Here is a 20,488-nt window from a genome sequence, read left to right as displayed (position 1 = left end):
CCCGGCGTGGAAGGACAGGGAGGAAGAGCAGGAGCAGGCCAGCCAGCGCGGCGAGCTGGGCCCGCAACAGTCATGGCGGTCAGGCCGACGCAGGACCTGGCACCAGTTTGTGAGGGCGATGCAGCTAGTGGAGGAGGTGGCGAAGAGGGAGCAGTGCACCCCCATCCAGGCGGCCAAGCTGGTGGACCAGTGCCTGGAGGCACGGCAGGTGCGGGGTTGCATGCGCGGCGCGGTTGGCTGGGGAGATTGGTAGGGCCGCAAGGGTTGGTTGCCAAGCCTCTCAGTGCTGTGTTGCCGATGCTGCCCTGCTGTTGCAGGTGGGCAAGGCAAGGAAGAAGAGCTTTGCTTGCCTGGGCCGCTCAGACAAGGCAGAATCGGTGCGTCAAATGCTTGGCCTGCCGGCCAAGCCGGAGAGCAGCTGACGGTGAGCCTGGTTGGCCTTGCCGCCGACAACTTGTACGCGGGGCGAGGGAATCCATTAGGCTGGCTGACTGGCCGCTACCTTCACCAGCCCGGCCCACCCACCCGTGGATCTCTGGGCCAGGTGGCTGCTATGTGCCGCACGGCAGCGCCGCCCACTGCCTGGCCGCCAGAGTGCAGTTTATGGTTGCATTGCGCTGGCAGAGTGTAATATCAATGAATCCATCGCAACAAGAAGACCGCCAGCTCGCCCCCGTCGCACTCAGCAGGCCCAGAAAATGCATGGGCTGGCCTGGGCAGCAATGCTGTGGTTTTGTCAGGCACAGCAGAACACGCTGACGGCAGGGCAGACCCAGGAGGTGGTGCAGGGCACTGCTGCCAATGCTGATTTGCATGCCATCCCGGTTTGGGGACCCTGACACCCTACTGAATGAGGCCCTGGGAGGGCAGGCCCAGAAAATGCATGGGCTGGCCTGGGCAGCAAAATGCAAATGTTGCTTTCTGCATTGCACGTGGGTGGCAGGTGGCAATCAAGGTGCTCAGGGCTTGCACTGCTGCAATTTCCCCGCTTTGATACACGCTTCATGAGTTCCTCTCTAGCTTTTGTCGCTGCAGGCGAACGTTAATGGCTCCGTTTTCGGTAAGTCAATGCCCAAGGTGCAGCTGCGGTTGGCCGCCTACTCCAGTCTGCCCTGAAATCTCTTCGCATGCGTCATGATTCGTATCTGAGCTTGACGAATGGGGGGAGGATTGCGGCCGGGAGGGTGTGTCAGTTGCGCGCCAGGCTGGACGGTTGCCGCGCGCACAGAGGCCCCCCGGGCCGTTCCAGTAGCCCCCCCCACGCCATCAACGAAGCGCACAAGTCGCGCGGGCAGGCGGAGACGCTGCAGCGGGGGGGGGCGGGGGATGGCGCGGCGCGATGGGCGCCCGGGCGCTCGGGGAACGCCGCCCAAAGGCCCCTGAGTGCGCGCAGGAGGGGAGTCGGCGCGGCGCGGCGCCGGGAACGGGGCGGGGAACGCGGGCCCCGGGGGCGTCCCCCCACCGTGTTTTCCCACCCGCCCATCCCATGCAAGGGCAAGGGCAAGGGGCTGTGGCGCCAGTACACCGGCAGGCTCTGCCTCCAGCTCGTGTCAGTGGATGCTGAAGTGGTAATGTGACCTTTGGGTTTGCCGCCCGAGCCCTCTGAAGCCCCGCCACCGCTTTGGGTTCGGCCGACGGCGGGTTAGGAATCGTGGGGTTAACGCAGGATTACAAACTCGGTGCAACCAATAGTGTGGGGGCAGGAGGAGACTGAAACATGTATTTGAGCAGAGGAAAATGGAAGAGAAACGGTCGCGATTTGGTGAGAGGGAAAGCTGGGAGCTTGGCATCAGGCGGCCACCCCTCGCGGCCCCGGCGGCGCCTCCTCCACCGCCGCCAGCACCACCCCGCTGCCGCCCGCCGCGGGCTCCAGGTCGCCCAGGCTGCTCCATGGCGCATACACCACCTGCTGCAGGCACAGTCCCCTGGCCTCCGCCACCTGCCAGCCGCGGAATGCGTTGCGCTGCGCGGCGCTGCGCGCCCGCTCGCCTCCCGCCAGCGCCGCCGCAATGTCGTCGGCGCCCAGGGAGCCGCCCCCCACCGCCAGCAGCGCGCCCGTCATGTGCCGGACCTGCTTGTACAGGAACCCGGTGCCCGTCACCTCCAGCCTGCACGCATGGCAGAGCGGGATGCGGTTGGTAAGGCATTTCTTTTTGTCTTCCGTTTTCTACCTTCCTTTTAAGGGTTCACCACCAAAACGCACGCCCCTGCCGCCAGCACGCGCCCAGCCCACCTGGCGCCGCCCTCCAGCGGCAGCAGGCGGTACGACAGGACGGTCTTGACGGGCGACTTGCGGGTGGCGTCGGGGCCGAGGTTGGCAAAGCGGGAGAAGTCGTGGGTGCCCACAAACAGTGCCGCCGCATCGGCCATGGCGTCCAGGCGCAGGCGCTCGGGGCGGCGCGGGTGGCAGCGCCAGCGGTGCAGGAAGGGGTCGGCCACGGGGTCCAGGTGCAGGTCATAGGCGTACGTCTTGCGGGACGCGTACCGCACGTTCCAGTCCAGCGGTACCTCCTGTACCGCGACCGCCCGGATGTCGGGCGGCATCAGCGCGTTGAGCGCGCGCAGCAGCGGCGCCGCGCCCTGCCGCCGGGCGCAGCAGAACTGCACCACCTGGCCGCGGGCGTGCACCCCGGCGTCGGTGCGCCCCGCAGCCTGCACCCTCAGCGCCTGCCGGCCCTGCCCCGTGGCCCGGCACAGCGCCTGCTCCACCCGCAGCTGCACGGTGGGCTTGGCGCGCCGCCCCTGCGGCGCCGGCTGCAGCTGGAAGCCCCAGTAGGCGGTACCATCATACTGCAGCACCGCCGCGTAGCTGTGCAGCGGCGGCGAGCCCTCCGCCTGCCCAGCCCGCCGCGGTGACGGCGAGGCCTCGAAGGGCGGCGGCAGCGAGGCCTCGCAGCCGCTCAGGCGCGGCGAGTGCGCCTGCGGGCGCCGCCCCTGGCCCCCTCCTCGCCCTCCCCCTGCTGCAGTCAGGGCGGCGAGGCGGCGCCACAGGCAGTCAGCAAGGCCGCCCTCCTGGCGCCCGGGTGGCAGCAGCAGCAGCGGCAGCAGCAGCAGCAGCGGCGGCGGCGGCGGCCACCTACCGCTGCCCTGCCAGCCGCGAGCGGCACGCGCACCGCCACATCCGCGTCCGCCTGCAGCGCCTCGCCCTCCTGCTTGCGCTGCGCGCGGGAGATGAGGAAGCTGCCCACACAGATGGTGGAGGCGCCCACCCACCACTGCAGGCTGGTGGCCTCCCCAAACACGGCGCGGCCCAGCAGGCCGGTGGAGGAGATGTTGGCAGCTGCAGGCAGGCAGGAGGCGGGGCGGCGGCGGCACGGGCGGGGTGAGGTGCAGGTCGGGCACAAAGGGACTGCAGCCTGCATTCACAGCGGCAGGCACGCAGCAACCACCCACCGGTTGTTGCGGCGGTGGCTGCCAGCGAGCTGGTGTAGCGCAGGGCCCGCCCGTACAGGACGAGCATCAGGGCGTTGCACTGCAGCGAGGGAGGTGTGGAGGATGATGATTCGGACAGGAAGGTACTGTGCCACCATGGTCCCCTCCCCATCGGTGATGATGCGGCAGTTTCGGCGGTGGGCGCGACTCACTACGAGCAGCAGCACGTAGCAGGTGATCTGCACGGGCAGCTCCAGGTGCTCGAGGCCGGCAAGCTTGCCAAACACCGCGGCGACGGCGCCGCTGACCCCAGCCAGCGAGCACAGTGCCACGCCGTACAGGCTGGACACCCAGTAGCCCATGCTAGGTGCAGCCTCGCCGTGCGGGGAGCTGCGAGGGCAGCGGGTGCAGGGACGCAGTTGGGCCATGCTGGCGGCAGCCTCAGGCGCTGCCAGGCAGCGGCGGCAGGCGGCGGCTTGTGCACCAGCACCGATGGTGGCCCCACGGCGTCCAAGAGCTTCGATTCATATGCCGCATGCAACAAGCATCGGCGCAACAAGCAGCACAGCAATCTCCCGCGAAATCTGTGGGACCACTGTGTGTCTGGCGGGCAGTGCACTGTGCAGCGATACATTTTGCAGCAGCATCACGCCCCAGTCCTACACCAGCATCCTACACACCGTCACTTGCAGGAGCTATGCAGCAGCGGCAAGGGCGCTCAGCGGCCCCGCCCCACCTGCGAGCGGTTTGTGACCGCCTGAAACCGCTACAATGCCAACGCGCCATGCATGAGACAACCCAAGGGACCGCCGCTGAGTTGGCGCTGCCGCCGCTCCCTCATGCAGCCATCCCGGTGCGTGTCACAGCACAAGAGGTGTTGCAGGCCAGCAGTCAAGCCTATAAATGGCCAAACACTCAAAATCAAGATTATACATCACTCCCACACTGCCCCTACTCATGTGCGCGCCCACACCTGGTGCGGCACAAAGGCACCGGTGCCGACCGTGGGCTCCAGCACCACCTGCGCACATGCAGCTCGGGACGTCAGCGGCGTCCCAGGGCGGCCCCAGAACAGAGCTGCCGCTGTAGTGAGAGGTGGTGGGCCCTTTGGGTGCGCAACCTTCCCCAACATCCCCACCATGCACTCGCCGCCAAACTGGCCTGGTTGGGCGCGGCCCCCGCCGGCTTCAGGCCGCCCTCGCCGATGGCGCCACGCTTGACCGGCACGCCGCCCCGCGGCTGGTTGTCCCTCCACCAGGGAGCGCGCGTGGGCTCCGAGGCGTGCAGCTGGTAGTCCAGCAGGGCCTTGACATCCTCGGGCGGCAGCGGCTGCAGGGAAGGGGGGCAGGGTGGCAGGGGTGACCGACCGGCGGCATGAGGAGCTGGGCATTGGGGTGAGTCGCCATTTGTTTGAGGTGGCTGCGTGGCATTGTGCCAGGACCCCCAAACCTGCCTGCGGGTGCTATGGGACGCATCACGGCAGCACCCAGATCACAGTGCAGCTTCTCTGCCAAATGTGCCCTCCCACTCACCACCGCCACCTTCTGGCTGTGCGCCACGTGCAGCTTGGAGGAGAGCTCCTTGAGGTGGGCGGCCCTGCTGACGCCCTGCAGGTTGGTGCGGTCTGCCAGCGGTGCAGGGCGTGCAGCCGCGACGCTGGTGGGTGCTGCCGCCGGCGCAGCGGCGGGCGCCAGCAGGCCAGCGTCGGCATAGACGGTGAGCCCCGTGTGGGCTGGGGGTGCCAGGGAGGGAGGAGGGGCCACCGCGGCGAGCTGCTGTGCCAGAGTGGGCACTGGCGGGTGCTGGGACGGGTCTGTGGGGAAGTAGAGGGTCTTGGCCACGCTGGCCAGCGCCTCCTGCTTGGCGCTGGAAGACAGGCTGTTGAACCACTGGGACAGCTCGCACAGCTCCGCCTCCTGGCTGCCGGCCCTGCCGTTCAGCGCGCCCTCCAGCTCCTGCAGGCCCACCGCCGGCTCGGCCAGGCCAGGCGCCTGGTGCGCACGCGCCTCGGGCAGCGGCGGCGGAGGCACCAGCAGGGCCAGATCCCTGGCGGTGGGAAAAGGCGCGCTGTAGTCGACTGCAGGGCAGCGCGGAGGGCAGGGAGCGGCGCTGATGGGGTGGTGAGCAGAGCTGGGTGCACAGTGTCAGCAGGCGGTTCAGCGCGTCGGGTGCAGGCGCACCGGGCACCAGGACCACAGGCAGGCAGTTGAACGTCTTGCTGAGGAACTCGAGCGTGCCCTGGTCGATGGTGGAGAAGTTGCCAGCGTGCATCAGGTACCTGCGGCAGCATCGCAGGCCAGGCGGCCGCTGCGCCGTCGGTCAAAGCAGCGAAGCGCCGGCTAGCCAATGAACGGCGCTGCAGGCCGGCGCCAGCTCTGCACGCCCTATTGACAACCGCGCGCAGTGGCTCTGGGGCCGGGGAACGTGTTCCGAGGCAAAGCCGGGCAACGCGCGCTCACTTTGGGACCCAGTCGGGCTGCTGTAAGGGCCCTGAAGCCTCCATCCCTACAAGGGAGCTTGCTTAAGCCGTATTGGGATTGACGACAAGAGGCGGGAGAGGGAGGCGGCTGGCCATCCAACCACCGCCCGCGCCGCCACGTCAGCGAACAGGCGCCGAACGAACCCACATTACAGGCAGATGCAAATCCATGTCCGCTCTCCACCACCACATTGTATTAGCCAATGCTTGGAATACACGCCCAGGCTGCCGTCAGGCTTTACACTGAGATGCCGTTGCGGCAGGCCAACCACAGAGCGCACGCCGGCCTTGCAACTGCGGTCCCGGGATGCAGGAAAGTCACAGGATGAGGCTCTCAATGGCCTCCGCCACGCCGCCGCTGTCGTTGTCAGCCACCACCAGCTGCGCCGCCTGCTTGACCCGTTGCACCGCATTGCCCATCGCCACCCCCATCCCTGCACCCGCCACCATGCCCAGGTCGTTGCTGCCATCGCCGACGGCCACCAGGTCGCTGGCGGGCACGCCCCAGTGCTCCAGCAGCTGCTGCATGGACCGCCACTTGTCCCACCCGCTCGGCACCACCTCTGCAGGCAGAAGGAGGTCACGCCGTGCAATCGTGGCCATGTGGGGGGCTACGGTTCAGAGCTGTCCTCCAATGCACCTGCCACCCTACGCGTGTCACAGCAGCAGGCAGCGGCATATCTGGTGAGTAGACAGCCCCATGCACCCACCCCACTCGCCAAGCAGACACCAGCACCCAGCTTGCCGCCCACCAGCCCACCCACCCAGCATGTCTGGCACCGCCTGCATCGTCTCCGCCTCCGTGCCCTCCAGCGCCGCGCGCCAGTGCGGCTTGAGGTGCCCATCCACCACCTCGGCCCGCGTCATGAACAGCAGCTTGCGCAGCGGCGGGCCCCGCATCACCTCGTCTATCGAAGCCACAGAGGCCAGGGGCTCGTAGTACCTGAAGGGACAGCAGCAGAGGGGCAGGGCAGCTGGTCAAGTAAGCCGATGAGCCCAAGCTCGACGGCGCATGGAGCAGGCAGATATGGGGGAGACACGCAGGCGCAGGCAGCCGGCCCGCCCGCCCACACTCTCACACCCCTACACTCCAGTCGCTGCCCCGCGTCCAGCACCCACCTGGCGTGCAGCTCCTGCAGCTCCGGGTGCATCTTGTGCGTCACACACTCCTCGCCCAGGAAGCCGCACACGGGCACGTCGTGGGCCGCCGAGAATTCAAACGCCGCCCGCGCCACATCCGCCGGCAGCTGGCCGCCGGCAATCAGCTCCCCGCCGCGCCCGTACGCCGCCAGGCCTGCACACGGCACCCATGGCCAGGCACGCGCGCGCGCCGCGCCCGGATGTGGGCCCCAGCGCATCACACCAGCCACGGCAATGCACGCAGGCGGCAGGCAGCCGGGGAGCTGCCTGCCCTGCACGCCCCCAGCCAGCACCCACCTTGCAGGAAGATGCCGGGCCCGCGGGTGCTGACCACCAGCCCCTCGCCCGCCAGCCCCACCGCCTGCATGGCGCAGATGGCGGCGGGGCGCGCCTTGCCGGTGGCCAGGAAGACGGTGACCCCTCGCGCCATCGCCGCCTTGATGGCAGCCACCGAGGAGGGCAGCACCCGGCTGCGGCTGTCCAGCAGCGTGCCGTCCTGCGGGGACAGGCCAGGGAGGAGGCGCCTGGGCGGTTGTGGCAGGTGCAGGAGGCAGGCACGCGGGAGGCCCTGCTGAAGACGTATGTGAAGGCGAGGCCAGGCGAGGCCAGGCGAGGCAAGGCAAGGCATGCCAAGGCAATGGCGTGCGCCCTGTGCAAGTAAGCAAGCAAGCAAGCTAGCAAGCAATGCGCCGCAAGGGCGCAAGCGCATCGCGCGAGCAGGGGCTGGCCCGCCTACCATGTCCAGCGCAAGCATCTGCGCCTCGGCCCGCGTGCGCCAGCGCCTGATGCGTCCGTCGGCCTCCGCCGCCTGCTGGGCCCCGCCCGACGTGGAGGCGCCTCCCTCTGGAGAGTGCAGCAGGGGCCCTGCACGCAGGCCAGCCCTCCCTGTGATCAGATGGGCCTGAGAGCAGGCGCCAGGTGCAGGTGCAGGTGCGATCGTTCGTTACACCGGCAAACACAACGGACAAACGTGATAAGCGCATGCCGAAGGTCTGGTCAAAATAGTGGACAAAAACTGGCGCGTTTGCTCAGCCAAAAGGGGCCAGGGCACTGCCGCAGCCCAGGCCGATGCGTCACCCACCTCTGCCGCCGCTGCTGCCGCTGCCGCCCTCGCCGTCGCCATGCACGCCGTCGCCGCTGCCGGCCGCCGTGATCAGGCCCTGCCCCTTCCAGCCCAGCGCTCTGAGGATGTGCTGCTCCGCCGCAGCCATCTCCTCAGCCTCCTCCTCGCCTGCGCCAGTGCGCACGGGTGCACAGCAGGTGAGCGCCAGGTCAGCAGCGCCAGGTCAGCAGCCCATTCCAGCACGCATGATGGGCAGCTGACCCCAGTTTGGAGCAGCTCTTGCCGCCCCCCAGGGGGGGGCCCAGCCCAGCCTCCCAGACCGCCAGCTCAGCCCAGCCCCCACCAGCCCTGCTCACTTTCTTCGTGGTCGTAGCCCAGCAGGTGCAGCACGCCGTGCACCAGCAGCACGCGGCTCTCATCCAGCAGCGACTGCCCCCGCTCTGCCGCCTGCCGTGCCGCCGTGTCCAGAGATATCACCACATCGCCCAGCACGTTGATGGGCAGCTGCGGGGCGGCGGCGGCGGCGGCGTGGTTTAGCGGCGGTGTGGTTCAGCGGCAGGCAGAGGAAGGGGCAGCGGCGAGGCGAGGCGGCAGGGTGAAGCGGGCAGGAAGGGGGGGCGTCGCCGGCTGTGCAGGTGGGGGAGGCATGCCGGCGGCCGTGCAGCGCCACGCGCCCACCTCTGGCGCGCCGCCCTCCGCATCCTCATCGTCGTCATCCTCCAGCTCAAACGACAGCACATCGGTGGGCGCATCCACGCCCCGCCACTCCGCGTTCAGCCCCCGCATGTGCGCGTCATCACACAGCACCAGCGACAGCTCCAGTGGGGCTGCAGCCAGCGAGATCAGCGGGCACCGTGAGCGGCAAGCAAGCGCTTCGGCGGCTGCCCGGCAGATGGAGGCGCATCGCAGCCCGGTTGTGCGAACGGCGGCGGCAGCGCGGCGCTTCCCTGCCAGCTGCAGGCGCGGCTCGGCCCCACCTGGCGGCTCCTCCCGCTCCTCCTCCTCCTCCCCCAGCAGGTACAGCGCCGCCTGCTTCACCGCCGCCAGGCTGTCGTTGTACAGCGCCTCGCACAGCGCCTCCAGCTCCGCCTCGCTGCACCCAGGGCGGGGCCGCGGCCATAGGCAACGGGCGGGCGACCAGGGTGAGCAGGCGGGCATGCTGACTGCCGCACAAAGGGATCAAGCCAGCTATGGTCTTGCTGCAGGTAGAAGGATGCATGATGCCACCATGCATGAGGCGAGCCAGCCGCAGCCAAGCGGCCGCGCGCACCTGACGCCGGCTGGCTCTCCCTCCACCATCACCCCGGCCTCCGCCTCGATGTCATCTGCTGTGAACGCTCTCGCTGGCCAGCGCGAGCTGTGCAGCTGCTGCCGTGGCTGCAGGAGCACGCAGCTGCCGCCAAAGGGAGGCAGCCCGCCGCCACCGCCACCAGCGGCAGGGTGCCACGGGTTGAGAGCGGCAGCAGAGGCGGCGGCTGGCGGCTGATGGCGTTCGCATGGCTGTGCGCCGCCTGCCAAAGCAGCCAGGGAGCGGCGGAGGCCTGGCCGGCGCAGCACCTGCCCAGCCGCAGGGCGGCAAAATCCGGCTGCAACGCCCAGGCACCGCTGTAGCGACCCCATGACCTGCATCGGAACACTAGTTCAAATGGCAACAAGGAGCGAGAGTGGAGTGATGAGCTGGGATGGGCCCATCTGGCAAACCATTCCGCCATTGGTTTTCGCCTCGCATTGCAACGGGCTTGGTACCAGAAGTGATCACCACGACGCACAGACCCTCTCTGGGCCTGGGGCCTCGATATCCTCCTGACTCGATCGCCTCTCTCTGACCAGCTGACCCCCAGCTCCTTGGAACGGCCTGACACAGGTGTGGCGACCACTGGAGACCGCACGAGTACCCAGCGTGGCCGTGGCAGCCTCCTGCACCACCTCGGCCTGGCCCAGCGACTGCGCCGCCGGCTTTGCCGCTACGCACACCTCGGGCGCCGCCGATTCTTGATGGCTCCCGTCCACGATGCCCTGTTGCAGGCAGGGAGATGGCGAGCGCGGCGGCGCCACAGGATGCCGCCTCACCCGCGGCAGCCGCTGCTAGTGCCGCCGCCGACGAGTCGCTGCCCGAGCTGCCGCTGTTCAGCTGCAAGGAGGCGTACGTGTACCGCGTACCGCCCGCCACCAACCACCAGGCAGAGACATGGGATGTCAACAACTGGGTGAGGCAGTGCACGCAGCAGCATCTCCTCGCGTGCTCACAGAGTGCACGCTGTAGCCGGCTGATGCATTCCGCTCCACCCCACAGCCGGTTCACGCTGCCTGTCCGCAGCTCGCCACCGTCAGCTTGAAGGTGGTGCAGGCGGATGACGACGCGTACGTGCGGCTGCTGGCAGACAAGACAGGTCTGTCCCCTGTCTGTCGGAAGGGCCTTGGCAGCCGGAGCTGCGCCCGCGGTACCACCAGCCTGCCGCCCTCATCCGGCGGCGCATGCGCTCTGGACCTCCACACCGCGCACCCCCGCCCCGCCTGCAGGCGAGCTGTTTGCCGAGTGCCCCGTGCCCGTGGACAAGCCCCTGGTGACGGCCGTGGAGCCGGTCATCGACTCCAGCCGCTACTTTGTGCTGCGCATCGTGGACAGGGACTCGCAGCGCCACGCCTTCATCGGTAGGTGGGCCGCGGGCGGAGCGCCCTTGTCGCTGCGTGTGCTGCCAGAGCGGTGGCGGCGGCAGGCCCGGCGGCAGTGCCACCGCCCCGCTTCGTATGTTTGCGGTACTAGAGGTGGCGCCGGCACGGCCACGTCTCCCCTCTCAGCGCAGATGCGGATCACGGCCTGCCGGCCTGCCTGCCAGCCTGCCTGCTCCCACGCCTGGGTGAGTGTGGTGTGGCTGGTGCCCGCACGCCTCCCACAGGCATCGGCTTCCGCGAGCGCAGCGAAGCCAGTGACTTCAACGCCACGCTGCACGAGTTCCTCCAGGTGAGGCTAGAAGGGGCTTTGACGCTGCTGCCGCGCCGCTCCACTTGGCTGCTTGGCCGGGTTGGGGCTGGGCTGGTGCTGGGCTGCACTGGGCTGGTGCTGCTGCTGCGCACCCCCTGTGCTCTGCGCTGCCGAGGCAAGTCAGCTGCCGTGGGCCGCGCGCGTGCCGCCTGCAGTACATCAAGCGCAAGCGTACCGCCGAGGCGATGAGGCACGCGTACGAGGAGCGCATGCAGTCGGCGACGGAGGAGGCGGCCAGCCTGGGGCAGGCGGCCGCTGCGGCCATGGCGGCGCCTGCGGCAGGTGCGGCAGCGCCGCACGCCAGCAGGGGGGGTGGTCCTGGCGTGGCATTCAGCTGACTCGCCGGCACCTGACAGCCGCCGCCCGCCGTCTTCCTTGCTCCGGCCCCTGAGCGCCACCGCGCTGCTGCAGCTGGCCCCTCACGCCTGCCGCCTGGCCGCGTGCTGGCGCCCCCACCGGCACGCCCCCACTGCAGACTATAGCATCAAGGAGGGGCAGACCCTGCACCTCAAGATATCCGCCCCCGAGCCCGTGTCCCGCGGCTTTGTGAGCCGTGCGGCGGCGCGGGGCCAGCTGGGCAAGACCTTCAGCCTGCTGATGGACGGGCACGGCGGCGCCGTGGCCGCGCTGTCGCCGCCGCCCCGCGCCGGCAGCAGCCCGCGCCTGGAGATGTGTGTGAGCCCCGGCCTGGACGCCGGCGGCGGCAGCCCCATGCACACTGAGGGCAGCGGCGGGGCGGTGAGCGTGGGCGGCGGCAGCGGCGGCGGCACGCCCGGCCGCCTGGGGCGCGTGTCGGGCATGGGCGACGCCGAGCTGCAGCACCGGCTGCAGGGGCTGCACCTGCAGCAGCAGGCGGGCGGCGAGGCGTGCAGCAGCGCGGCCAGCGCGGCCAGCGCGGCCAGCAGCTCCACGGCGGCGCTGCCGGCGCTGGAGGATGACGACTTTGGGGACTTTGAGGAGGCGCCCGAGCCGGGGCCGCAGCGGCAGCCAGATGATGGGCGGGGGTGACGGGACAGGCGGCGGCGTGCCAGGAGCGGGCAGCTTTGTCTCGCCGCTTTTGATCGGTGCTTCCTTGTTGCTGCTCGGTTTCGATCGCTCCCATTGTACTGTCCCTGTTTGATTCTGCACAGTTTTAAGGCATTTTGTGCTTTGAGTGAACAGACACCCGGGTGATGGGAAGAGCTGCAGGAAGCTCATCGGGAATCACGATGAGTGATGACAGCAGGAATGGTGCCGGCCCGCCACGAGCTGCACAGAATCTTGCCCCTGCCTATCGAAAATTTCGATTGTGCCCCGTGCCCCTGCTGCTCATGCATCCAGATATGGTGGGAGCGGCTGGCGCCAGGCGCCCGCGCCGCCTGGCTATCGCCAGCGGCTCGTGCGCACCGCCTCCAGCCGCGCCCGGCCCGCAATGCCGAGGGTTCTGCCACTTGGCTCAGATGTGGTGCTCTTGGAAAGGAGCAATGTTTTTTCGGTACCTAGTGTAATGCAAGCAGTGAGGCATGATGAAGCAAATGATGAAGCAGCGGATGCGGAGAGCGGTGGCGCCAGCAGGCCCAGCAGCCCCAGCAGGAGCTGCCAAGGGAAGCGCTGTGGCCCGAGACACGGTTATTACCTCGCAAGTCTGGTGAGCGTTGCTGCGCCAAATAGTGCGGCGAGGGTTTCACTAAACCGAAACCCGGCCTCCCACACTGCTGCCTCTAAGCGCTCAGCCTTGTCTCACGGCTGCACACTTGCTTCCATTGGGGTCTTGCGCCTCGTCCGCCGCACATTCGCTAGCCGCCGGCGTCCGCCCCGGCGCACTGCCTCCCGTCCCGCCACGCCCCGCCCGCCCCAGCCATGAGCGGGTTCACGCTGACCAGCCAGCTGCCAGCCGCCCGCGGCAAGGAGCTGTGGACCCTGGATGGCCTGCTGGGCGGCCGCCTGTCCTCCTTCCCCGTGCGCATGACCATCATCCGGCTCGGCGGTAGGGGCCTCCTGCTGGTCTCCAGCTTCCCTCCCACGCCACAAGTGCTGGCTCTGCTGCGCCCCCTGGGCGAGGTCCGGCTGGTGCTGGCCCCCAACGCCATGCACTGCCTGTGGGGGGCCCACATGCGGGACGCCTGCCCCGGCGCGGTGCTGGCGGGACCGCCCAAGGCGGCGCAGCGCTTCCCGGCGTCCCGGTGGGACGTCGTCGTCGGCACCCCGCACGACTTTGACGCACTGCTGGCGCAGCTGGGCCTCAGCCCGCGCGGCCAGGAGGTGCAGGTGTGGACCACCATCCAAGGTGGGCGCGCCGCCGCCGCCGCCGCCGCCGCCCTGCGCCGCGGCCCAAGACGAGACCTGCTGCCGTGCCGTGCCATGCCGCGCCTTGCTTGGCTGCGGGACGAGCATGGCCATGCTGGCAGCTGGCAGCTGTGCCTGGGAGCTGGCACCCGCGGGTGGGCCCTCGCCTGCTCGGCCGTGCCCATGCGCCTGTGCCCGCTCGCCTCCCGGCCGGCTGCCCCCGCCCTGCAGCCAATCCGTGGATGCAGGAGGTGGTGCTGCTGCACCGCCCCTCCAGGGCCCTCATCCTCACAGACCTCGCCTTCAACTTCCAGCGGGGAGGAGGTGAGCGAGCGGAGCCCGCTGCGCACGCTGGGGGCGGGCCCGCGTCTCGCAACGACGACGGCTGGCCGCGACTCGCAGGGGCGCCCTGCGGTCGCGCGGCGGGGCGGCGGCCCGCCCCTGAGGCGCGCCTGCACGCTCCCTCGCGCCTCGCTGCAGACACGCCGCTGCCGGGCGGGCCGCTGGGCGCGGTGCTGCGCAGCACGTACCTGCGCCTGGCCGGCGGGTACCGCACCTGCTGCCCCACCACCCCCGTGCGATGGCTGCTCAAGGACGCAGGTGGGCGGAGCCTGCCAGCTGCCCTGCACCTCTTCCTCGCGGCGGCCCTTGCCCCTGCACGCATCCGTGGCTGCGGGGCGCTCCCCGCTCCTCTGCCACCTCCCGCCACTCCTCTCGCGCATATCAAGGGCCTGCAACCCATGCCGCCCGCATGCAGACGCCATGTGTGCCATCGTGGACGCCATCCTGCTCTGCGACTTTGACCAGGTGCCCGGGCTGCTTGCGGCCCGGTGGCTTGCGCCAGCGCCTGATGTGTGTGCCACGTTGCTGGCAGGCTGCTGCAGTTGCCCCACTCCTTTGTGCCTGGCCCTCAGGCAGAGCTGCCCATGCGGCCGCCCCCACGCCACACCACCCTCCCTTCCCCTTGCGACAGGTGGTGGTGGCGCACGGGGACGTGGTGGCGCCTCCCGACGGCAAGAAGGCGTTCACAGAGGGCGCCGCCGCCTTCTTCCGGGACGCGGCGCGGCGCAGGCGGGAGAGCAGCGAGGGCGGGGCGGGCAGGCAGCGCGCCTACCTGGCCGCCGCGGCCGTGGCGGGCACAGCCGTCGCGCTGGCCGCGTGGTGGAGGGCGGGGCGGTAGCGGCGAAATGCATGTACAGGGGGTAGAGCTTCGGGCAGCTGCCCGCTTCATTTAGTTCTGTGCGCCGGTGCTTTACTGTCCCAGCATGGCTCTGAGCTGTACGGCAGGCGATTACAACTTCTTGCAGAAGCAGACGTCAAGAACGTGCCCTTTCTTGCGATGTGCGAAACCCTCAAACTCAACAGGGTTGGTCCATGCAATGGGCGAGGTGGTTGCAGGCCGCGATGGGTGCGCAGAGAGAAGCTCAGCTGGCAGCGCTCAACAGGTACAAGGCTTTATTAGCGAATGAACAGTGAACAGAAGGAAAGAGAACAGAAGGAGGTCGAGAATGACAGAGCAGGGCACCACAGGGCAACTGGGGCCCAGAGCAACTGAGCGGGCAGGGTGACAATGGGGGGCCGCCTGCGCGCTGGGCGCAGCCACGCGCTGCCCAGCCCGGCAGCAGCCCTCACTGCCGCTGCCGCTGCTGCTGCACGGCGGCGGGGTTGCCCAGGGCGTGGTCCCGCAGCACGCCGTTGAGCAGGTAGAGCCAGATCTGGTAGGCGCCAGGCTGGCACCAGTGCGTGCACTCCCCCGGCATGTGCGAGTCCCAGAGCCCCACGCTGGCCTCCCAGGTCGCCAGGTGCGCGTCCGCCAGGCGCGGCACCAGGCGCGCGGCGGCGGCGTTCCACGTGCCGCCCGCCCGCGCCGTCGCCTCGCCGCGCTGCCACGCCGCCAGCGGCTCGCACGACTTGGCCCGGAAGCTGCCCGTCCAGTAGCCGGTACCGGGGAAGTGCTGCGGCGGGGTGTCCATCCACACCGTCTGCGGCAGGCTGGCACGGTTGCGGGCGCGCCAGCGCGCCAGGCGCCGCAGCTCTCGCACGTACTTGGAGTCAGGGCCCAGCACCTGGCAGTCGTCGTCGGTGCACATCACATCCTCGTAATAGTGCAGCCTGCAGGTCAGAGGGAAGAGGGGACGGGCACGCGCACCAGAGGCAGGCCCGGGCAGGCGCGTTGGGTGGGCCTTAGCCAGCAGGACGGCGGTCGGGACCGGCGGGCCACACCACACGCCAGCAGGCGCACATGCCGGCGCCGCCCCGCTGCATCTCAGCGCTGCAGGCCCCCTCGCCGCGCGCCCGCTGCTGGCCGCCGCCCGCGTGCAGGCCGCCTCCCCGCCCGTCGCCCTCACCCCGCATTCATGACCACCAGGTCTTGCTGGAAGCCTGGGGAGTGCTGGCGCAGGGTGGGCAGCACCACCTCCTGCAGCTCCCGGGCATAGTCCACCCGCACCACGCACACCCGCGTCCCCTGCGCCAGCTCCAGGCACACCGGCGGCACGGGGTAGGGCTTGTAGCAGCGCTTCAGCTCAGCCAGGGTCAGCAGGTCGACGAGGCGGCGGCTGGGCAGCGGGTCCCTGCGGGGTGGAGAAGGCAGCGTGCGGAGGCAGGCCGCTTGATCACAGGGCCGGGAGGGAGGAGGCCGGGCGGGGAGGGAGGCCAGCGGGCAGCGTGCGCCGCCGCGCGGCAGGCGAAGCGCAGGCAGGCAGAGGCGCGGGAGGGGGCGGCTTGCGGGGCGGCGGCACGGCACCCACGTGCGGCGCAGGGAGGGCGCAAACTCTCGCAGGAAGCACTCCAGCGCATAATAAAAGTGCCAGGTCTGGGAGTCGCCCAGCAGCCACAGCGTGCGGCCGCGTATGCGCTGGAACAGCTCGCATGGGGAGAAGTCCTGCGGGCGGGGCCAGGTGAGGGACTTGGGCTTGGGTGAGTTGAGAACAGCGCCACGCCGGCAGGCAAAGCCACAGGCAGGATGCGGCGAGGGCGGCAGGGTGCTGGCTGAGCACAGGCCGGGAGGCATGCCGCGCCAATGGCTGCCAGCCGGCAGCAGCAGCACATGGTGCCGGCATGGCACGTCGGCCCCTCGCCGCCACCAGGCCCCGCCACCAGGCCCCGCCTCGCCTGCAGACGGTGGCCTGCCGCCGCAAACTGCGCCGCCGCCTGCTCCGACAGGTTGCGCCCAGGGTAGTGGCTGTAGCAGAAGCGGTGCTCAAACTGGCACACCCCGCAGCAGAGCTGGGGCAGCGCCTCCAGCGTGCAGCCGTCGTCGGCTGTGGGGCAGTGAGAGCAGGTGCGGCGCTTGGAGGGCAGCACCTCCTGCCGCAGGTCAAACAGGAAGGGCGGGGCGGCGGGTGGCGGGCGGGGGGCGGGGGCAACCACCCCTGCGGTGCAGGCGGTCAAAAGGGGCGGCGATGGTGGATGCATGGGCGAGGGACCAGCAGGCAATGCTTGCCCAATGCCAGCACAAGTAGCGGGGCGCAGGCAGAGGCGCACCATCGGGGTGCAGCGAGCAGGCAGACTGCGGCGTGCGGTACACGCTGCCCGGCGATTGCTGCCACTCCTCGATGCTGCCCACCACGCCGACCTTACTGGCTGCTGCCTGCGGCGCCGGCAAGCCGGCTGGGCGCTGCTGTTGCTGGCGCTGCGTAGCCCCCACCGCCGCTGCCGACGCACTGGTGCGCTGGGTCTGCCAGGCGTGGCCCGTCAGGCTGCGCCCAAGGAGGGTGAGCACCACGCACAGCGAGAATACCAGCGCCACTGCCACCTCGGGCCGCCGCCAGGGCGCTGACACCATCGGCTCGCGGTGGGTGGGTGAGTCGTCCTCAGCGAGGAGCGGGGAGGCGCAGTGCGGCGCTCCCATCCTTGATCAATGCATGCCGCCCAATGTTGCAGCCCCAAACGATCGTCGGCTCGAAGTTTGAGAGCTGTTGAAGATGGCGCAGCACGCAGCAGGGAGGGCGCTGGCATCGCCCAGAATGAACGTTTGCTTGATCCATCCGAGCATGCCTCCTGTGCACCAGGCAGAGACGGGCCAAGGCCTTGTGTATGTTGTATGGTGATGATGTGAATCGAATGAAGAGTTCCTGCAGGTAATTCAGCCCGTGCCTCTGCCCCCGACAGGAGCAATTTAGGATAATCCACGAGGGCTGTGCATTGAAGTCAGGGAGGTCAAGACCCCCGGGGCTCGCCGCAACTCCCCCCCGGCGGGCACCTGCACTGGTCGGTATGCACCGCGGCGGCAACCACCGCACCACTTCCATCACTCCGTGGGGCCCAACAGCAGGGCCCAGGCGCTCAGAAATGGTTGCTTTCACTCCAACAAGCAGTAGGGACAAACCGCCCCCAAGCATGGGGGCAGCTTGATGGCGTGCGCCGCTCGTCATCAACCGTGCTCACCCACCGCTTGCGCAGCACGGATGGATAGCGCGCGTCGGAGCCATGAAACGTCGGCCAGGCCTGCCGCGGGCGTCAGTTGTTGCCCGCGCCCTGCCTCCAGGCTCTGCCCGGCCAGCGGTCGGCTGTCGACAACGACGCTGCTCCCGCTGCAGCGGAGTGGGAAGCGACGCCTTGCACGGGTGCCAGGAGCCGGAATTGGGGCGGGATCTCCCCGCTGTTCCTGTTCTCCATCGCCATCGGGGCTCCAGGTGTGGCGTAATGCTCAGGATGTGAGACTTCAAAATCAAAATGGTAGTAAATTCCCTCGCCTTCCACCTGCCATCCATCTCTTGGCCCAAAACACTTAGCGCCCCTGCGCCCCGCACCCACCCACATTCTTCCTAGGGGCACTCAGCAGCCTTTTGCGCGGCCAATCCGTGGCAAAGGGCTCCGGCAGTGCTCCACGCCTAGACCTAGCGACGCAGAAACGGCCGCCTCGGCGCGCCAGCAGCTTTACATCTAGCCTAGCAACCCTGCAGCAGCTCGATCAGGCGCCAGCTTCCACTGTTGCAGCCATTGTTGTGTGCGCAACTTGATTCAGACCATGATGTTGCGGAGGGCGCCCCTGACTGGCCAGCGTTGCGGCAGTCTGGCGTCCCAACGACCCCTGCGCCGCGGGGAGACTCTGCCAAGGGCCAGCCGGGCCTCCAGGTGCGTGGCTGGGGGTGCCTGCCGTTGGCTCAGCTGGCCCACCCCGCCCCCAGCCCGCAGGCGGCCGCATGTCAAACACCCACACCCTTGGTGCAGGTGGAGGGGGCTGTTGGAGGCCGACGACGCCGCCCTGGCTGTCGGCGACGACAGCACCAGCCCCGCAGACCTGGCCGTTGAGGCCGCCCGTCAGGTGGCTGAGAAGGCCTTCAGCCAGCCCACCTACATGTACGTGGCTGTGGATGACGACGAGGAGGAGGTGGGTTGGGGCCTGGCCGCCCCGCAGCCCCAGCTGCCAACTCGAACCAGCAGCCATTCAAGCGGGGCCGCCATGCGACGCCGCCCTGCGCCCGCCCCAGCTGCAAGCCTGCTGCTGCACGCCGCCGGGCGCAAGGGCAGCGCGCTGCGCAGGCCCCGCCCCGCCGCCGCGCCGCGCTCACGCCGCCTGCACCCCCCCGCTCCGCTGCCTGTAGCAGGAGGTCGTGGACCGGCTGTGGCGCAAGCTGGATGCGGTGAATCGCGAGCTGGCCTGGGTGACAGAAGCGGAATACCTGAGCGGCCTGCCCACCTCCCCGCCGACCTCGCCCCGCCTGCACCAGCCGCTGGCCGTCAACAACGTGGTGCTGCACCCGCACAACCTGCCCACACTGGCGCCGCCGCCGCCGCCCGTGGCGCCGCCGCCGCCGCCCGCCCCCGAGCCGGAGCGGCAGCGGCAGCCGGAGCGGCAGCCGGAGCGGGTGGTGCTGCCCGACACGCCGCGCTTTGAAGGCCTGCCCGGGGGCGGCAAGGCGGAGGGCACCGGCAAGGAGGTGCTGCTGCAGGTGCGCCGGTGGTGGCCCCACCTGTGGTGGCCCACGCAGTGCCGTGTGCCCGGCGCCGGGGCAGGGCGCGGCGCTGTACGCAAGGCCGCGGTGCCGCACGCAAGGCCGCGCCGCCCTGCCTGCCCGTGCCGCCGCCCTGCTGCTCCTCTCGGTGCTGCCTGGCTCACGACACCGCGGCGCCCGCCGCCCGCCCGCCGCGCCGCAGGGGTTCAACTGGGAAAGCTGGCGCAACAACTGGTTTGAGCACATCTCGGGTCAGGCGCAGGAGATTGCCGACATGGGGTTCACATCCGTCTGGCTGCCGCCCTTCACCGGTGAGCGCCGCCGCCGCAGGCGCTCCCGCAGGCACAGCCTCTCCCGGCACACCGCAGCCGGGGCGCGTAGCCGGGAGTGCGGGCAGAGGAGCGCGCACCCGGCTCCGGGGCGCCGGCCAGCCCCCGCCACAGATGCTGCGCCGCTCTTCCGGCCCAGGCCAGGCCCCTACCCTCTGCGCCAGCCTCACCCAGCCCTGCCCTTGCCTCTCCCCCTCCCTCCACCCACCCGCCCTCCCCCGCAGACTCTGTGTCTGAGCAGGGCTACATGCCTCGCGACCTGTACAACCTCAACTCCCGCTACGGATCGGAGCAGCAGCTGATCAAGTGAGGCGCGGCGAGGCGCGCGTGTTTTGTGCCTGGGGTTGCCACTGCCTGGCCGCCGCTGCCTGCTGTTGCGCCGCGCTTGTGCCCCATGCGCGCGCGGCCCCTGCCGGCCCGGCTGGCAGCCCACTCACCGCCTTCCCGCTCCCTCCCCGCCCCCCTCCTCCCCGCCCCGCAGCTGCGTGCGCTCCCTGCAGCAGCACGGCATCAAGGTGCTGGGAGACGCGGTGCTGAACCACCGCTGCGCGCAGCACCAGGGCGCCGGCGGCGTGTGGAACCAGTTTGGCGGCAAGATGACGTGGGACGAGCGCGCCATCGTCGGTGCGCCCTCGCGCCGCCCGCCCGCCAGCGCTTTGGGGGCGACTGTGGAGGCGCCGCCGCTGCGGCTCGGCCCAGCCCTGCACTGTCTGTCCCACATGCCCATCTCGCGGGCGGCCCCTCGCCACCGTTCCAATCCTGACCCCCCTCCCTGCCCCTGCCCTCCCTCCCTCCCCCTGCAGGCGACCAGGCGGAGTATGGCGGGCGCGGCAACCTGTCCAGCGGCGAGTTCTTCTCCGCTGCCCCCAACATCGACCACTCCCAGCCCTTTGTCAAGCGGGACCTGTGCGAGTGGATGTGCTGGCTGCGGGAGCACGTGGGATTCTACGGGTGGAT

The 20,488-nt window shown here is 69.7% G+C and overlaps 8 protein-coding genes across 8 annotated transcripts in view; 4 read left to right on the top strand and 4 right to left on the bottom strand.

Moving 5' to 3' along the window:
* Nucleotides 1-118: 118 nt before the first annotated feature.
* Nucleotides 119-422, top strand: CHLNCDRAFT_137820 (hypothetical protein; the record flags this gene model as incomplete). Its single annotated transcript, XM_005851401.1, has 2 exons — nucleotides 119-208; nucleotides 318-422. The coding sequence occupies 2 exons, from the start codon at nucleotides 119-121 to the stop codon at nucleotides 420-422; spliced, it is 195 nt and encodes a 64-aa protein (XP_005851463.1).
* A 1,367-nt stretch (nucleotides 423-1,789) lies between these two features.
* Nucleotides 1,790-2,817, bottom strand: CHLNCDRAFT_19189 (hypothetical protein; the record flags this gene model as incomplete). The annotated part of the gene is made up of 2 exons (XM_005851116.1): nucleotides 1,790-2,108; nucleotides 2,234-2,817. Coding segments are annotated over 2 exons (903 nt in total), but the record flags the coding sequence as incomplete, so codon positions are not given.
* Nucleotides 2,818-6,169: 3,352 nt separating this feature from the next.
* Nucleotides 6,170-7,619, bottom strand: CHLNCDRAFT_18937 (hypothetical protein; the record flags this gene model as incomplete). The annotated part of the gene is made up of 4 exons (XM_005851115.1): nucleotides 6,170-6,414; nucleotides 6,616-6,794; nucleotides 6,971-7,145; nucleotides 7,289-7,619. 4 exons carry the CDS (start codon nucleotides 7,617-7,619, stop codon nucleotides 6,170-6,172), a joined length of 930 nt encoding a protein of 309 aa, XP_005851177.1.
* Nucleotides 7,620-8,405: 786 nt separating this feature from the next.
* CHLNCDRAFT_13914 (hypothetical protein) lies at nucleotides 8,406-8,906 on the bottom strand (the record flags this gene model as incomplete). The annotated part of the gene is made up of 2 exons (XM_005851114.1): nucleotides 8,406-8,558; nucleotides 8,733-8,906. Coding segments are annotated over 2 exons (327 nt in total), but the record flags the coding sequence as incomplete, so codon positions are not given.
* A 1,181-nt stretch (nucleotides 8,907-10,087) lies between these two features.
* On the top strand, nucleotides 10,088-12,045 carry CHLNCDRAFT_137817 (hypothetical protein; the record flags this gene model as incomplete). Its single annotated transcript, XM_005851400.1, has 6 exons — nucleotides 10,088-10,261; nucleotides 10,372-10,444; nucleotides 10,575-10,706; nucleotides 10,952-11,016; nucleotides 11,193-11,319; nucleotides 11,513-12,045. 6 exons carry the CDS (start codon nucleotides 10,088-10,090, stop codon nucleotides 12,043-12,045), a joined length of 1,104 nt encoding a protein of 367 aa, XP_005851462.1.
* Nucleotides 12,046-12,245: 200 nt separating this feature from the next.
* Nucleotides 12,246-14,482, top strand: CHLNCDRAFT_137816 (hypothetical protein; the record flags this gene model as incomplete). The annotated part of the gene is made up of 6 exons (XM_005851399.1): nucleotides 12,246-12,267; nucleotides 12,875-13,303; nucleotides 13,534-13,626; nucleotides 13,783-13,902; nucleotides 14,060-14,109; nucleotides 14,276-14,482. The coding sequence occupies 6 exons, from the start codon at nucleotides 12,246-12,248 to the stop codon at nucleotides 14,480-14,482; spliced, it is 921 nt and encodes a 306-aa protein (XP_005851461.1).
* A 448-nt stretch (nucleotides 14,483-14,930) lies between these two features.
* Nucleotides 14,931-17,155, bottom strand: CHLNCDRAFT_137815 (hypothetical protein; the record flags this gene model as incomplete). Its single annotated transcript, XM_005851113.1, has 5 exons — nucleotides 14,931-15,414; nucleotides 15,651-15,875; nucleotides 16,053-16,186; nucleotides 16,402-16,676; nucleotides 16,789-17,155. The coding sequence occupies 5 exons, from the start codon at nucleotides 17,153-17,155 to the stop codon at nucleotides 14,931-14,933; spliced, it is 1,485 nt and encodes a 494-aa protein (XP_005851175.1).
* A 929-nt stretch (nucleotides 17,156-18,084) lies between these two features.
* CHLNCDRAFT_56714 (hypothetical protein) overlaps nucleotides 18,085-20,488 on the top strand; it is a gene marked incomplete at its 3' end in the record, with an annotated part of 5,180 nt that continues 2,776 nt past the window's right edge. The window contains exons 1-7 of the mRNA XM_005851398.1: nucleotides 18,085-18,381; nucleotides 18,478-18,637; nucleotides 18,855-19,199; nucleotides 19,405-19,513; nucleotides 19,756-19,837; nucleotides 20,013-20,155; nucleotides 20,335-20,482. Of these exons, the coding sequence (XP_005851460.1) occupies nucleotides 18,275-18,381; nucleotides 18,478-18,637; nucleotides 18,855-19,199; nucleotides 19,405-19,513; nucleotides 19,756-19,837; nucleotides 20,013-20,155; nucleotides 20,335-20,482 (1,094 nt within the window). The 5' untranslated portion in view covers nucleotides 18,085-18,274. The remainder of the gene's footprint in view (nucleotides 18,382-18,477; nucleotides 18,638-18,854; nucleotides 19,200-19,404; nucleotides 19,514-19,755; nucleotides 19,838-20,012; nucleotides 20,156-20,334; nucleotides 20,483-20,488) is intronic.

This window comes from Chlorella variabilis (genome assembly GCF_000147415.1).
Source record: "Chlorella variabilis unplaced genomic scaffold CHLNCscaffold_2, whole genome shotgun sequence".
NCBI lineage: Eukaryota > Viridiplantae > Chlorophyta > Trebouxiophyceae > Chlorellales > Chlorellaceae > Chlorella > Chlorella variabilis.
Note: the sequence above shows the minus strand (reverse complement) of the source record. Positions and strands in the feature narration are given on the sequence as shown.